At 46.5% G+C, this 17,166-nt stretch overlaps 1 protein-coding gene across 2 annotated transcripts in view; it reads right to left on the minus strand.

Annotated features, from left to right (window-relative positions):
- Positions 1-10,883: 10,883 nt before the first annotated feature.
- FBXL7 (F-box and leucine rich repeat protein 7) overlaps positions 10,884-17,166 on the minus strand; it is a 308,478-nt gene continuing 302,195 nt past the window's right edge. The window contains exons 4-5 of one of the 2 annotated variants that reach the window (XM_054688427.1): positions 13,308-14,122; positions 10,884-11,733 (exon numbers count right to left, since the gene is read on the minus strand). In XM_054688427.1, coding sequence (XP_054544402.1) covers positions 13,386-14,122 — 737 coding nt within the window. In that variant the 3' untranslated portion in view covers positions 10,884-11,733; positions 13,308-13,385. Of the gene's footprint in view, positions 14,123-17,166 lie in introns of both variants that reach the window. The other variant, XM_054688426.1, reaches the window with a different exon arrangement.

A 17,166-nucleotide genomic window follows, 5' to 3' on the forward strand; every position in this document is an offset into this window, starting at 1 on the left:
TTGGCTAAAGTCGCTGTAATTTGCTGTTTACTCAGAGTATAAATCCTGACTGCTACAAAAGCATTGGACTTGGTATATAGCTTTAAACCAAATGAAAGAGAAGATCAGAGTAATCCTATGAAATTTAGAGAAGGAATAAATGTTACCACTTACCTGGACAGATCAAAATGGTATAGTTTGACCCTTCATGATTTTCTGGATTTCCTAGAAACAAAGACAATAGAGAAATATATCCAAATATGTCATCTTCACAGACAGTTAAAAGAAAGCAAGCGAGCTTGCCTGCAAAGTAAATTTTTTTTCCTGGAGCTAAACCCAATGAGCAATTTACTGTGTGAGACGTTCTGCAGAGACTTGAGTAAATTAAGAGTGTCAGATGTTGAATAAGGGATTGTGGATCATAAAATAGACATTGTCCTCAAATAGGCTTAAGGAAAGTAATTATTTATAATAAGAACTGTCTTGAAGCTCACTTTAGTGTTAAAAGGGAAACATTTGGCATAATTCATATCTTTGGGGAAATAAAATCTTTAGAAAATTCCTCTTTGTGACATTTGGAGGGGCTGATTGTTGGGGAAGGACACGCTGAGATACTGAGTAGGCTACCACATTGCACAAACCCGTCAACGAGTCTTCAGACATCCCATGGTCCACAGAGGATCCGGGTTTGGGAGCTGGCAGGATGGAATGGCTTTTCAAAAGACAATGCAGACGTTTTTATTATTTTTTTCCATGTCATTTTTCTCCTCGTCTATTCCTCCTTCCCCAGGGCCTCTTTTCCCTTCTCCCCAAGTCCTCTTCCTTTGTTTTTCCCTCTTCCTGCTCCTCATCTTCCTTCTCCATTTCTCCTCCTGACTCCCGAGAGGGATCCGAGGAAGTCATCAAAAGCATGAATGAATCCTTCAGGACTGAGTGGCTTTCCAGAATGGGGTGCTATGTACTTGACATAGCCACTCTCTAAAATTCCCTTTTCTCCCCACCCTGCCCCCACCATCCCTGTCTCCACACTGTCTCAGGGTGGCTCTGTGACCAAGAGGATGCAGCAGAAGTGGGGTGTGGCAGCAAGACCAGTGGCTTGTTGCTTCCTATCTCAGCCTCTCTCTAGGATCGCTCACTCAGGGGGCAGCCAGCCGCCATGGCATGAACAACCCGGGGAAGGGATCATGTAGCCGGGCTTCCTGCCAGCAGTCACTGAATGAGGTTAAAAGTGGCTTATCCAGCCTGTCAAGCCTTCAGATGGCTACAGCCTGAACGGATATCTTATCAGCACTACCCAGCTAAACTGCTCCCAAGTTCCGTGCGATAAAGAGTGGGTGACACGGTTATGATACAGTTCTGTGACCCGCAGAATCTGTGGGATAACAAATGTCTATTGCTCTAAATTGCCAAATTTGGGAACAATTTGTAATCTGTAAGAAGAAACTAACAACAGCATTCAATTACAAACTGCTTGCATTGCTACAGGGCAAATAAGTTCTCTCTCCTGCTGAAATGTCAGTTCATCAAAGAAGCTTGTCCTGACCATTCTATCAAAAATACCCCCCCCCACCTCCTTGGCGTGCACCTCCCTTTAACCTACTGTAGTTATCTTCATAGTCCTTATCATCATAGGCATCATATGATGTTTGTATCTGGTTTGTCTGTTTATGCAAAATAAGTTTCATAAGGGAAGGGACTCATCTGCTCTTTTCATATTTCAGTACCTAAGAAAGTACTTGACACATAGTAGGTGCTTGGTAAACATTGGCTGCACCAATATGTATTCGATGGGGAGGAGGTGTCTCAAGACAGAAATTGCACTTGCTTTAGTTATCTCTGCAACAGCTATTGCTAGAAGACCACCAGCAAACATCTACTGGACGGAATGTTCAGATTACTCTCCATTCCCCAGCTCCTGGAGGACAGAGGGTGTGGGAGCGCGTGCAAGCTGAAACCCGCACTGGGTACCCGTAAGTGGCTCAGACCTCCTGCCTGGTCAGACAGAGAGGGCTCAGGGGCGGCAGCTTTTCATTATTTCAGAGAAGAATCACAAATCATCTCTGGAAACCAAGCCCCCTGGTGTCACCAAGTTAATGTGAACGCTGGTCTGAACAAATTAAACATAATGGTCCTTCCCCCTACCTGAGCTCACTCCACCCTAATATGCCTTTACCTAACAAATACTCCACTCTGAAATGACAGCGATGTAAGACCTACATGACCGAGACAGCCTGTCATGTCTTCATATCTTCAGCATTTTACTTGTGTGTTTCCATAGTCAGATCAAGCTACTCTGTAAAAAACAAAATCACTAGAAGCAGCACCTATAACAATTTTGCTCTGTTCTTTGGAAATTGTTTCCTTAGAATCCTGGCTACTAGTTCTGATTATCAATGGTGCCCATCCTGCTGTATTTTTCCAGGAAAAAAAAAATTGGCTAGGGAGTTTAAAAACTCAGGGCAAGAGACACATTTCACTACTACCACATTGGAAAAAATATTGTGTTTGGCAAAGGGGAACTTGTGGATGCTGTCAATAAATACTTTCTTCAGTCCCAGCAACTAGAACCAAGAAAAAAAAACATAGGCCATGAAGTCCTGTCTGCATCCTAATTCAGAATGGGCTATTTATCTCCTTGGCTTTCTCATATAGTGTTTCAGTTTTATTGGCTGAATCAAACATTTTTTTGTCCTTATTCCAGCATCAGTAGAATATCTCTATTCCTTGACTCTTTGCAGTTGGACAGGCTGGCAAGATTTAGTGATTTTGATAAAAACTGAGGCTAGATGTAGCATTCAACACTCAATATTTTTGATAGATGTGCTGTTTTGTTGTGGGCTTGAAGTAAATGTAGTTCTTGAAGCGAAATAGAATACTAAGCAATTGAGAAATTTAACAATTCCAGAGACTTTTATAAGATGGCATCAATGCTGGGTCCTTGACCATGTGTGTGTGTGTGTGTGTGTGTGTGTATCTGTCTATATAGAAAACTAGCCACCATACAAAATATGAAAAATGGTAATACTTCCAAAGACTTTGACCCCTTAACCATCATGATTGTCATATTCTCTATTATAGAAGTTAAACGATTTTCCAAACTTTAACAGAAAATCAGTGGCAGAACCAGGAAGCAAAATCTGGACTAATGGTTTGTGAGCTTGATCAGATCTGACCATGTTATGGAAAGTGGAAAACAACTCCTCCTTTCTGTATCTGCAGCACTGGCCAGAGTCAGAGTTGCTCTAAGATTCTGTAGGGTGGAGTTTTATCTTATCGTGTTGCAGTTCTGCTACCTCAGACTTCTAATGTCAAGAGGAATGCTGATGGAGACATTAAGATATTGTTTTAGAAAGCCCCTTGGAGACATCTCAAATGCTGGACCAAGATAAATTCAGGGAATTTTGGCAATTGTTAGTAAGAGTGAAATGCATTTGGTCTGAGACTCTTGGCAGTCTCTCTGCTTTCACAGTGGAGGTGGGGAGAGGTTTCAGAAAGGTTGGGAAAGGGGCCTGCAAGAGGTTCTCTTTATTCTCATGCTCCTAAGTCAGAAGGATGATGGTGAAAAAAGTTTTCTGGAAGATTAGGTGTTCAGATGGGCACAGATCCTGCTGTAGTTAGCTGCTTGGTGCTAACTTGAATGGACTCAAATTTATTCACATACTAATGATTTCTTGGAGCAAAATCAAAACTATCTAGAGTTTTCCACAAGGGACCCACATGCAAAGCACCCATTATGCCCCAAACAGAAAGGAAATGGGCTTTTACAAGTCAAATATATACATGAACCAACAGGTATTCCCATGACAGAGGCAAAGTGAAATATGAAATTTCTACTTATAATCTTTGCAAAATTGGAGTACTTTTAAGCCTTAATGTTTTGAAACTTCTACTATTGGCATTTCTAGTTGATTTTTTAAAGATGTATTTATTCATACAAGAGCTGGGGTACAGGCCAGAGGTGTGGGGGGTGAGAGGATTCACCAGAGACAGTGGGGAACAGAACAGGCAGACTGACTGAGATACACTGTTGAGGGGAGCAGCGGGCGTCAGGAGAGGTCTGCTGCACCATGTGGGTAACTCCCAGGCTGGGGATCGAACTCATGCTGCAGTGGCTGCGGATAGCTTCATAAGATGCGTCTTAACCGCTTGCGCCACCAGGGAGTCCCGGAATCTCTAGTTGATTATTGAACATACAGAAAGAGTATTTTTGGATATTAAAACCAAGTTTCAATAGTTCCCTTTATTCTCTGATATCCTACCAGGAACAAAATGTCATCAAGAACCAGAACACCTTTGTGTGAGCAACTTTTTGAAATTATTGAACCACATCTATGGAAGGGGGGTCTTATCTATAGTTTTTGTAACAGTTTTCAAGACACTTGCTGATGGTCATTTACACAAGGGGCCCTGAATTCTAATAGGAACGAAATGTACCAATTCCAATGCTGTACAAGCAGCGCCACTGAGGAAACAGGAAGGGAATCATCAATGACAAGTGAACATCCACAAGTTGATCATGACGTTTTTGGTTTTGACTAAAAAAACCTTCACACTTGTTAAGATTTATAGTTTGCAAGTGGTGGGGAACTTCAGTCTCTGTTTATAGTTTGGAACCCACCAGCCAGGAATGGAATGGGGTTCCTTTGGGATCCTCCAGATAGAGGCTAGTTATATTTCCAGGCTCATCGCCAAAAATATCCATGTCCCTGACACATCCTGGTGTTCTGACATTGCTATTTTCTGCTGGACACTGGGTTTTGCACATTTTGTGGTGTTGCCTGAGAAGTTCCTTGAAATCATGACAGATCCCCATGGGGATACATTTCCATTTGAAAATGGGGTACAACCCAAGAGTGACCAAATCCTCCTAGCACAACTAATGATTCATCTCCACCACAATAAAAAACTATGGGGCCTAACCCTGAATTTGCATCTTCAGTTGCCACAGAGCAATCCTAGGAGTTAGGTGCATTTATCCAACTAAAACCAAGAAGTAACCTGAAAAGTTGCAAGAGTTGTACTTGGCTCTCGCTGTTAGAACTACCAAGCGCTTCTTTCAGCCAAGGCAACTTTCGGTCCAGTTTTCCCTACGCCAGGCTTGGATACCAGCTGGCTCCAGATTGAGCGTTGGGTTCCCAAAAGCTGAGGAGGAACTTTGCGGTGGGGCTGCTGATACAATACTTTGCGTCATTCAGAAAACCTGGTCAGAGAGGTCACTTGTCGCTGAGGAATACCCTGCTCAGAACAGGGGATTGCCTGTGAATTAGGCACTGGAACCCTGAGGCCACAGAGCCAATGAATCTAGGGCCTGGGGAGTCAGATATCTCAACACTGGGGAATGTGTGGCTTTTCTTTTTGTAAACCCAAAGGCAACGCTTCAAAACATGATCACCTTTGAGGTTTTTTTGCCACATGCATTTGGGGTGAAGCTCACTTTTTTGTAAAAGATTTATTATGCATACAAGAGCTGGGGCACAGGCCAGAAGTGTGGGGGGTAAGAGGATTCACCAGAGACAGAGTGGGGAACAGAACAGGCAGATCAATCGACCAAAGTACACTGCTCAGGGGAGCAGCAGGTGAGGCAGGAGAGGTCTGCTGCTCCATGTGGGTTGCTCCCTGGCTGGGGATCGAACTCAGGCTGCAGAGGCCGTGGACATCTTCACTGGCTGCGTTTTTACCCCTTGCACCACCAGGGAGGCCCTGAAGCCCACATTTTAAAGGGAAGGAGGACTCACACTCTCCCCAGCAGGATTTGTTTCCCTGCCACTTCCCAGCATACGCTATATATATTTTTTTTTAAAGAAACATGCAGGTGGGCCTCCCCGGTGGCACAGCGGTTGAGCGCTGGGTTGTGAAGCTGTCCACAGCCTCTGCAGCGCCGGTTTAATCCCCGGCTGCTCCCCGGCCACCAGAGGAGGGTCCCACATGGCGCGCAGACCTCTCCTGCCGCCCGCTGCTCCCCTCAGCAGTGTGCTTCAGTCTGTCTGTTCTGCTTCCCACTCTGGCTCTGGTGAATTCTCTCACCCTCCTGCGCTTCTGACTGTATCCAGTGCTTGTATAAATAAATAAAAATAAATCTTAAAAAAAAATAGTCTTTAAAAAAAAAAAAAAGAAGAAAAAAAAGAAACATGCTGGAGCCCGAGGCCATGGCATCAGGGAAGCAATGCCAGCCTGGAGATCTGGAGGAGAGGCTGGTTTTCATTACGTGAGTGAGAGGTCATTCTCGACTGTTTCTCTCTCTGCCTCATTTTTCTGTAAACCCACAGCCATCTGCTCTCCAGCTTTCCAGAGCACCCGGTGCTAACATGGCGACCGGAGAGAAGAGCCGACCGGGGTTGCACAGCCCGACGAGCTCAGGAAAGCCATCGGCTAGGTCTCAGATCGCACGTTGGCCTCTATGGCTGCAGCAAGAACAAGGGAAATGGTCTAAGTTCTCTCTCTGGCTCTCCTAACAAGGACCTCTGAGGTAAAGTGAAGGCTTTAGGGGCTTTACTAAGTGGCAAGGGGCCATGAGAAACCAACATCTCCCCATGATTACAGGGTGGCACTGCAAAGGGAGCTCTGCGCAGTGAAATCCAATGCATTTGTGTACTTATTCTGGAAGAATGAAAAGTATGAAATTATACAAAGATAATCATGTCGACTCGGGTTACCATTTCCAAAAGAAAGACTTTGAGATAACATGGACAAGGCTATTTATCAGCTGTGACAGCTTTGTCCCTTTATCTACTTCCCCATAAATGAAAAAGGCCATGATAAGTTTGTTTAAAGTCTGAATGTAAACACCCATGAAGAATACATTCATGATGTGAAAATCTGGAAGGCTTTTTTTTTATTAAGGCCTTATTTGTAGAGGGAGGCTGTGTTCATTAGTGCCTGGTGGGACTGCAGAGAAAAGGAACACCACGAATGCTTAATCTTTGTAATTGGAAATCCTCTCCCCTGTATCTGTCACTATCTGGAAATGGGCTTTAGTGAACCCGCTCAGACTTGGGGACACGTCGGGCTCTGAAAAATCCATGAGGACTGTTGCCCCTGACTGCAGTGATTCAGGGTGAAGAATTTCCTTCCTGTCACTCATGCAGCGCCTAATGGCTTTCATTGTTTAGTTGATTTTTTAGTGTGGGCAGATAACTTCACATTCATAACCCAGATAAATGCAAGGTTTCTAAGAGCCCATCCTCAGTGAGTTTACAAGTAAAATCCATTTCTTGGCCATTTGAAAGGCTGCTTAATCTTACTGAATCTGTCCAAATTACTGACATGACTCATTTTCCAGTAAAGGGACATCCAGACGCCTCAGCTACTCTGACTGTTCCATCATAAGTACATAACAGAGTAGCAATGAAGGCTGCCACATGGGCTGGAAAAAATTAAGCTGTCTGAAGAGGGAGCTCCTCTCCCCTGCTTCCTGAGCTAGATACTGGGGGGATCTCAATTGCAGGCGGACAGGTGGAGGGTTGTTTGCACTCTTATTGCTCTTGCTGCTTGGGGGACTGTCAAGTCACTTTGAGGTTTTTAGGGTTTGTCCTAGAAATCGTTCAGGTATTGCTTTTTTTTAAAAATAAATTTTATTTTTATATTCCCCATACAATTGCAACCCCCTTATTTTGACCCCAATCCCTCCCCTCCCCGCTCCCCCACCCCCCATAGAGTGCCTCTGGTTCATAGTTTTTTGTTGATTTTGATTTTTACTTTCTTATAGTTATTCATTTTCCTGGTCCCTTATTTAAGTTTTCTAGATTCCTGCTATGAGTGAGACCATCCGGTATTTTTCTTTTTCTTTCTGGCTTATTTCGCTGAGCATGATCCCTTCCAGCGCCATCCATGTTGCTGCAAATGGCATGTGTTTATCTTTTTTGAATGCTAAGTAATATTCCCTGGTGTATATGCACCACATCTTCTTGATCCAGTCATCTATTTTTGGGCATTTGGGTTGTTTCCAAAGCTTAGCTATTGTAAACAGTGCTGCTACAAACATAGGGGTGCAGGTGCTCTTTGGAATGGATGTTTCTGTGTCCTTTGGGTAAATACCTAGGAGTGGAATTGCTGGATCCTATGGAAGCTCTATGTTTAGTAGGTCCAGAAATCTCCACACAGCTCTCCACAGTGGTTGGACCAGTTTGCACTCCCACCAGCAGTGCAGGAGAGTTCCTTTTTCTCCATATCCTCGCCAACATTTGTTGTTGCTAGTTTTTTTAATATGTGCCATTCTCACAGGTATTGCTTTTACAGGATGTTCCCATCTTTTAAGATGAGATTGTGCATACCTGGGATCCTAAGAGTGTGGGCGCACAGGGATTCATCTATGGGGTGACACTGGAGCAATGCAACTGAGCCATCTCTGCATAGGAATAACAAGGCAAGGAGAAAGTAACCTTCAGTGAGAACAGTGAGCCCCACAGTGTCAGCAGCAGAGACACGTGACTCCATTAATCTTAGGAAGCATTGCCTCCGAGTGCGCAGAGTGCGCTCCGTGAGGCCGATTTGGCTGCTCCAGGGCTTCATGGCTTGTTACTGCTCACTTTGATGTGCAAAATCCAGCTCAAAGGGCTTGTCCTCTGAGAGGAGTCACACACCTGGGGGAAAACAGTCCTTTGGTAAACCCCATCAGTGCAAGACACCCCATGCCAGCAACACGCCTGGCACATATAGGCTCTCAGTGAACACTTGTTGATGAATGGATGAATAAAAGAAATTTGCCATTTTCATCATCCCCTTCTACTCTCTAATGCTGACATGGTATGATAGTCACTTAATCTGAGTTCCTTTAGGGGCAGGGTATATCTAATTCACCTGGAACTCATCACAGGGCCTGGTCAATAAATCCTTGTTAAAGAAGCTGAGGGTTGTTAAAAACCATTTGCTCCTGTGGATTAAAATGGTTGTCTCTCCTTGGGCATTCTAGGTTCCTGAAGAATGACTGACGTTCCCAGTTCCCATCTCGCTGACCATAACATGGTTCAGACATACTGACCTCCTCAGTGTCAACTTCAGTAGCTGAGTGGCTAAAAAGGGAAACATTCTGCAATATAGAAATGGTTCCGTTTGTGAATATTTAGGTCAAGCGTTTTTAAAAATGATCCTTCAAGGCCATCCTTTGATGCCTGGGTGATGCTGATGGCTAACACCTGAGCAACAATTTAGCTCCTAAAGTTCTTGTGGGTGGGACACAAGATGGGCGGCTAGTTGCAGACATTTCCCAAGCCTGTTCTGACAAGATGGCGTCAGTGTTATTGATGTGCAGGGGTCGTTCCGTATCCAGCTACCACTGGAGATGTTCTTTCATCCAAGAGGTTTAAACTGCTAACTGATCTGCTGATTTGGGAAGAAAGGAAAGTTTCCACAAGTTGGGTGTGAGGCTTGAGGAGATAATGTGCACTCAAAGGAGAGCAGGACAAACTCCCTCCTGGCTGCGTACCTGGGTGGGGTGGCCCCAACCTGGGTGTCTGTGAGAATATTCCTGCGTGAATAGTTTGGGCTGCTCTTTGGGCAATCTCAGTGGTGGCATCTGCACCCCTGGAGATGGGAGCGCCAGCAACCACTGGGCATCCCTTCCCCCTGCACCTCTTTCTGGAAACATTAAAGGCTACCTCTGGTGTCTGCGTCAAGACAGACCCACCAAAGCGTAGGGGAGGAAGCCGGTTTTATTGCCCAGCTGTTAGGTGCAAGCATTTTCACTGCAGTATTTACCTTGTTTCTAAATACCGTTTCTCCCTCTTCTCTCCAGTCAGCAGTTTTCCAAATTAAGTTCTTTTTGACTAATCATCATTGTCAGGTATTGAACAAATGCCCTCCTTTAAGTGACAGAACATTCAGACATGGTAAGCGATTTTATTGTGTTACTTTTCACCTCACAGAACTCTCCCTGTCTGGGTCTCATACTGTGTGTTCGTGCAGTCAAATGTCTTAAAGACTTCCCTCATTCTGAACAAAAGTCAGCATAAGAAGTCATGAATTTCAAGGGCAAGTGGGTTTTAATTTCTGTGGCCTTATTGTGGGTTCTTGACATGGGCGACATGGGGTGACCTCAAACTAATATTCCAAAGCAGTTTCCAGTCCTCTTGGTTGATGTAGAGTCATGAAGGAGTGACAGACATTTAGAACTGGTATTTTCTACCCCTACTCCACCCCCGCCTTGCCACACCCTCCAGCGGTGCTTACTTTCTGCTTTATTCATTTCTTACATCAAAAAGTTTGGGTTTGTAGAGATTTGGGATTTCTTTTTCCAGCTCTAATTTGCCTTTAGAAAGTTGCCATTATCTCCATCCAAATTTTAATGTTCAAATTTAAAAAAAATTTATAACAACTATTGGTCAGCATAATTTTGAAAAATTTTCCAGTGCTTGTAACCAGAGCCCAGTGAACTGTGTTCATGTCAATGGCTTCTTATCCATAACTCTGAAAGCCGGAAAACTCAGAATAATTTTGTTTTAATTTGTTTGGCACAAATGAATGTGATGACCACACCTAACCTGAATGGAAACAAGGCTCTTTAAAGTTTGTAATACTCTAATGTAGGGCGGGTGCTCATCTCTATTGCTGCAGTTGCTGCAGAGTTGTTAAGCTCCATTAAAGGTGCTGACCCCAGACTCTGCGAGGGGGGTTACAAATACACCATGGAGAACTCCCTAACCTACGAACGATGGCGAATTCTAAAACACATCTGACTCAAGAGTACGGGTGATGAAACTGAAGACCTGAACTGAAATGCAATGATGTTTCACTTATCACTTAATTTTAAGCCTAAGTCTAAGGGAAATAACTAAAGGAGGGGCACACATTTTTTTTTGAGTACTTGTTACCTTTTAACAACTGCAGAAACTCTCTACTTCAACACAGGCCAGATTTCTTGCTTAGTTTTCAAAGCCCCCATCGGAACAAAACGCTCCCCTGGCCTGGGTAGTAAATGACACTCAGTCCGATAACCAACATATTGCTTTATTTCTTGGCGGTAGTAAATTAAGGCTTTCTAGAATCATACAGCACGCTGTGATTTGAACATTAGGATTTAAAAAAAAACAATGAGCATTCAATTTAGCAGTGACAGGAAGGAAGCAATGTTTTAGAACAAATTTCCTAGTGAGTCCTTTTGCTCGAGAGTCTAAAAAATCTGCTGATCTGTTTCCCCAGTAACCTCTGTCATAGATTCCAACCCCGGGGGGACTTAGAAGGAAGGAAGACTTGGAAAAGGGGAGAAACTGGGAAAGACATAGGTGCTGGGCAATCAGCATGAAAGTTGACTTTGTCTCACGTTGGGAAGACAGTTTGATGAGGCAGGTGTTGAGGAGAGATGCCCAATGGGACAGCCCTGGCTGATGCCGGGAGCCATTCTGCATCTCCCAGCTCATTCTGTGAGCACGACAGCCACTCAGTTGGAGAAGACACCAGTGCCGAAGGTTAGGGACAACCTTTGTGACCCTCAAACTCTGAGACTTTAGGTGGGGGTGACAAGGGAATGCTACCTTGAGCCCCTTTCACGGGTCAGAACTCTGCCTAGTGTAGTAGGAAGGTAGAGATACTCTCCTCGGCCAAACCATTCGTTTCCCGGCACAGAGTTGATTCACAGGACACGGGCAGGAGCCCTGCGGGCAGATGACGACTCACTCTACCTCCTTCCCCACAGAAGACAAACGAAAGGACATCGGGAGCCTACAGCAGGAGTGCAGTTGTCGTGAGATGTGGAAGCTTGATCTGAAACCATTTCCAGGTGCGTGGCTGGGGAGGTGGAGGGTCTGGGCTTGGCTGGTGGCCCTTTGAGAAGGAAATAGATGGAGAATTTGAACAGCGAAGGACGGTCTAGGCTAGAGAGTAATTTGGGTCAAGTCATGTGTTTACCAGCAAAAAGGCAGCTCAATTTTATGAAAACGCGCCCTGGAGTTTCTTCTGGCATTCTGATTTCTCACGAATGAGGTTAGCAAAGGAGTTTCTAGCCCAGTAGCGCCATTTAAACCCCTTACTTGACCATGATTTCAGTCTTGTTTTCAAGAACCTGGCTGGTGGGTGTCTAAGTCTTATCAGTGTGCTCCCTCGTCTGGGCTGGCATTTTTGCGTGAACAATATTTAGACACCTGGAAGTCTGCTTTGCCCTCCCTGATGGAGAACATGCAGACGGCCACAGGGGAGATGCACGAGGGGCAGTCAGCACAATGAAACTCTTAGGATTCAACTTCAACAGGCTTCATGTGATGAAGCCTGGATGGGAAAAGAAATAGATGAGCAAAGTAGAAATGGGATGTGAATGACAACCTAGGCGTCCGTCCTGCAGCTGCAGGACAGATGTGCCTGTGCCCACCATATGTGCATGAGGGATTAGAAAAACTTCAGAGGACATGGGTCCCCTCGGGCTTCACCTGTTAACTGAAAATGGTGAAGACCTTTCCCTCTATTTGCAAACACTCAACAAGATCCAGTTGGCTGGGGGAAGGCGCGCTTCACTGTGATTCCATCACCTTGACGGTGATGACCTGGGGCGGGGGTGGGGGGTGTGATGCTGAAGGTAATGGTACACAGAGCCCAGTTGGGCTGGAGACAGATACCTGGGAGACTCACCCACCAAACAGATAAGGATGTGGGTGATGCTCAGACTGGGGTACAGGATGACACTTCCCAATCTCCTGCAGGCACCCACAGAATCAGTGCTCTTGGAGGAGGTAGATGCCTGCTGGGCTCCCTGCCAAGGCTGCTTCTGCTCTGGGTTCCCTCAGAACTAAAGTGGGCATGAAGCTCATCCTTGAGCTGGCTAGCCTCTGACTCAGTGCTGGAAAGCCCAGAGAGGCTGAGTGCTTGGCCCAAGGTCACACAGCTAGTTAGTGGCAGGGGTGGGGAGCAATGCAGTCTCCCCCTACAACTCGATGCAAGCCATTCAGAGGGTTTGGAAGTACTTTGCATTTGCCAAGTGCTAGGCCACTTAATGGGAACTTGTTTGGGTGTGAGATTTTGGAACATCGTTTAAGTCAATCAAGAAGTTTAAAGAGGAGGCGTGGACAACAGTATTACTCTGATGATTTGTTGCTGCTTTTGGCCGGAGGACAGCAGCGGAGGGTGGAGGTGCAGAACCTGGGGAGGCAGGTGCGTTCCTAAACACACTGCAGCAATTAGACGGAGGTGCATCTTTTGTGCCACAAGAAAAGGTCTACAAAGGGCCTGACCAAAAAGAAAGGAAAAAACTAAATCCAGAAAAACCATAGACCCCACATGGTAGAAATTTGCCCTGCCCCCTTCCTTCCCTTGACTCGTTGCCCATAAGAAATTAGGAAAAAGAAGACTCAGCTTCCCCAGAGCCTTCCCGAGAGAAACAGCTGTTGTGGGTGGGTGCCGGTGCTTACATAGGCTGCTTCGAAGCAACAAAAACCACGTTGTTGTGTTCACGTCTGCAGGAAAACCGCGAGGCCGCAGCCGTCGGGTTAGAAGAAGGCGGGGTTGGTGTGCTCGATCACGCAGCGCTTGCAGTGGCGCTTCACGAAGCGCAGCGCCTCCACGGACACCTCGCAGTCCTGGACGTTGAGCATCTGCAGGTCAAAGCAGTTGGCGGCCACGATCTGCAAGCCGTGGCCCGTGATGCTCTCGCACGACTTGAGGCTGAGCCGCTTGAGGTTGAAGCAGTTCAGGGCGAGGCACTCCAGGCCCGCGTCGGAGACCAGCGGGCACTTGCCGATGTCCAGAGACTTGAGCTTGGTGCAGTTCTTGGCCAGGTACTCCACGCCGTGGTCCGTGATGCCCTCGCAGCCCCTCGCGTTGAGGTAGCGCAGCTTGCTGCAGTACTTGGCGACGTAGCGGAGGCCCACGTCGGTCACACGGCCGCAGTGCGCGATGCTCAGGTACCGCAGGCGGGTCTCCAGCTTGGCGATCTCCCGCAGGCCGAAGTCGCTGACGAAGCGGCAGTCGCTGACGCTCAGCTCCTTGATGGAGGGGCAGTAGATCATCAGGTAGCGCAGGCCCTCGTCGGTGAGGCGCACGCAGCGCCGCAGGTACAGGTGCGTGAGCTGCGTGCAGTGCGCCGCGATGGTGTGCAGCCCCTCGTCCTCCAGCACGAAGCAGTCCGTCATGTCCAGGTAGCGGATGGAAATCTGTTTGCCATGCAAGGGGGACAGTTTAATGGAGGCCTCGCGGGTCAGGCTGATGCAGGTCACCTTGGAGCAGCCTACACAGGAGACAGAACACAGGCTTAGAGCCGCGGGCGGGTCTGGCCAACCTGGGGACTCCCAACCCCCCTGCAGAGCCCGGCCCAAACGGACACCTTCAGTCTCGGCCCCCCCAGGAAGGAAAAGTGAGGGCGTGGCTCGGTGCTGATTGGATTATCGACTTCGATTCTCTGGGGTCTGGGGAGTCCTAGGCATTTGCATCGGAAAGCCTCATGGCTCCAATTCCAGATGCATGGCGCTAGGTAAGTCAAACCCTGTATTTCCTTGGTTTCAAAATGGGGGTGAGCAGTTCTGGCTGAATCACCTGGTGCTACCGAGTTATCACCTGCCTGCCTCTCCTGCATTCCTGGGCCTCTCTGTCACTTGGTGCTGTTGTGTATTTATTTGTTCACTTACGCATCTGCTGTCCTCACTCTGGAATATAAGCTCCCCAGAAAAGGGACTCCCAGCTGTTTGCAGCTGAAGCCCTTACACCTGGATATTGCTCAACAGGGAATGGGCATTATAAGCAGCACATTTTTTGTCAATTCACTGCAATTTGGCTCAGCTTTCACAAAGGTACTCATTACTACTCCAGCTACTGGGGTAATATTGGGGTAATATCTGGGATATAAGATGACTAAGTCAGTGGAGGCCAACTGCCGACTCCTGACCGTAGTCATAACCATCCAAAATGATGACAAGTGTGCTTTTTGGAGTGCTCACGGTGTAATTTTCTGCTGAGCACGCATGCGAGGAACTTCACGAGCATTAACTATCTAATCTTCCCTCATTTTACTAATGAGGCCATTTTAACCACTATGCTATAGGATCCCGGCACCTCGTTCAGAGTATTAACCAAAGACAGCTCTGTCTGAACCTTTCAGAGGGCAAGAAGACTGTCAGGGCTTTCATACTTCTCTGCTCATTTAACTGCAATATAATAAAGTGAAAATATAAACTATGCCTCATTTTTTGCTACAAGCTTTAAAAAGCTTACCATGGCTTGAGAGAAAGGAATCCGGGAAGATACAAGTATGGAACTGCAAAACCGAGTGAGTTTTACTTGCCTCCAAAGGCAGATCTCCAGAAAGAAATATTTAGCTCACCGGGTTCAGGCAGGGAAGAGTTTCTACCCGAAAATCTGGAATCCTGTGCTCAAGACTTCCTTAGTTCTACCCCAGCGTTTGACGTAGAACTTGTGTAATGAGAAATAGGTTAAGAAGGTTACTGCCGGGGACGGGCAGGCAGCAGAGAAGGCAGAGCATGCAAACCGGAGATGGTGTACACAGACCTGATGTGCTGGGGACATGCAAAGAGTTGCATGGGGAAAAGCCTTGTGTGCACACAGGAGGGGGTGAGGTCTGAGCCCGGCCAAGGCAGCTCATGAAGGGCCTGGAATGTGCTGCTGAAGAATCTGAAGTTTTCCTGTAGGTCATGGTGGGGGGAGGGGGACAATTGGAGACTTTATGTAGGAAAATGAATGATTAGCTTTAGAGTATGAAAAAACAATTCCTCTGGAGGTGGGACATGTGGAGAGGGGACTGCTAGGGTTGAGATGGATATAAGGAGACTGGAAAATGAACAGGTCCTCTAGCAAGCAGGTAGAGAAGAGGTAGAAAGAGGAACTGGGGAGGCAGAATCACCTGGATAGACTTGGCCCGGTGGGATGTAAAACTTTAGGAAGAAAAAGAGACCCCAATCTCTCCATGTGGAGCGGACTCTTTAAAGCAATTTCATTTGCAATAATCGTAACATCTTATATTGTGAAAATTTTTTGGTTTCAATATGTTTCAGTATTTAAAAATATAATCAATCATGATGGTTCATTTTGGGTGTCAAATTGACTGGATGAAAGAGTGTTGAGATAATTTCCTGAACATTTCTTTCTGGCCGTGTCAGTGAGGGTGTTTCTGGATAAGATGAGCGTCTGAATCAGTGGATTCAGCACAGCAGCCTGCCCTCCCCACAGGGGTAGGCCTCACCCTATTTGGTGTCGACCTGAAGAGAAGAAAGGTGGAGGGACAGAGAACTCCTGTCTCTCTGTCTCTGCTGGCTGTGGGAGCTGGACACTGGTGCTCTGCAGCCTTCAGACTAAGACTCATGCCACTGGTGACCCTGGTTCTTTTTTTTTTCTTTTTCCGTTTTTTTTTTTTTTTTAAGATTTATTTATTTATACAAGCACTGGGCACAGTCAGAAGCGCAGGAGGGTGAGAGAATTCACCAGAGCCAGAGCGGGGAGCAGAGCAGGCAGAAGGACCGAAGGACACTGCCGAGGGGAGCAGCGAGCGGCAGGAGAGGTCTGCGCGCCATGTGGGACCCTCCTCCGGTGGCCGGGGAGCAGCCGGGGATCGAACCGGCGCCGCAGAGGCTGCGGGCAGCTTCGCAACCCAGCGCTCAACCGCTGTGCCACCGGGGAGGCCTGGCAACCCTGGTTCTTAAGTCTCAAACTCAGACTGAACTACACCTCCAGCATGCCTGGGTCTGCAGCTTGTAGGTGACAGGTGTGTGGCCAACTTCTCAGCTTCGATACTGTGTGTTCATTATTCAAACTATCTGTCTATACCTATCTACCTAATAAAAGGTAATATGTAGTAATGAAAAACACTGCAGAGAGGTATAGTAATTTTCAATGATTTGAAAAGAGTTTTCAAAATGAGTCTTTTTGCATTGCCGGGGGGGGGGGGGGGGGAAGAGACATTTTCACATCCTCCAGGTGGAATAAACTCAAGGCTAATGATGAGTCTTCTAGAGTAGTTTACTGGCGTTGAGAAGTTGGCCAACACCTGAAGCCAGCTGTGAAAACCAAGGACAGCAGGCACAGGTGAAATCACTTTTAGTGTTCCTCTGGCCCGTCCCTGTTTCAACAAAACAATTTCCAGACTCTCGCAAAAGGGGAGGGCTCTGACCGAGGTGATACAGACCATTTTAATGGCATATTAGGTCTTTCCGGTCCATGAAAATCCCTCCCGGCCTGAAAATCTGGTGTTCTGTGCTCAGCCTGGCAAGCTAGATTTTCCTTGTTTAATTTAGTACATAGATTCCAGGGAAACTTGGGGAGACA

This window comes from Talpa occidentalis, unplaced genomic scaffold (assembly GCF_014898055.3).
Source record: "Talpa occidentalis isolate TD23 unplaced genomic scaffold, MPIMG_talOcc4v2.1 talOcc4.6, whole genome shotgun sequence".
Taxonomy (NCBI): domain Eukaryota; kingdom Metazoa; phylum Chordata; class Mammalia; order Eulipotyphla; family Talpidae; genus Talpa; species Talpa occidentalis.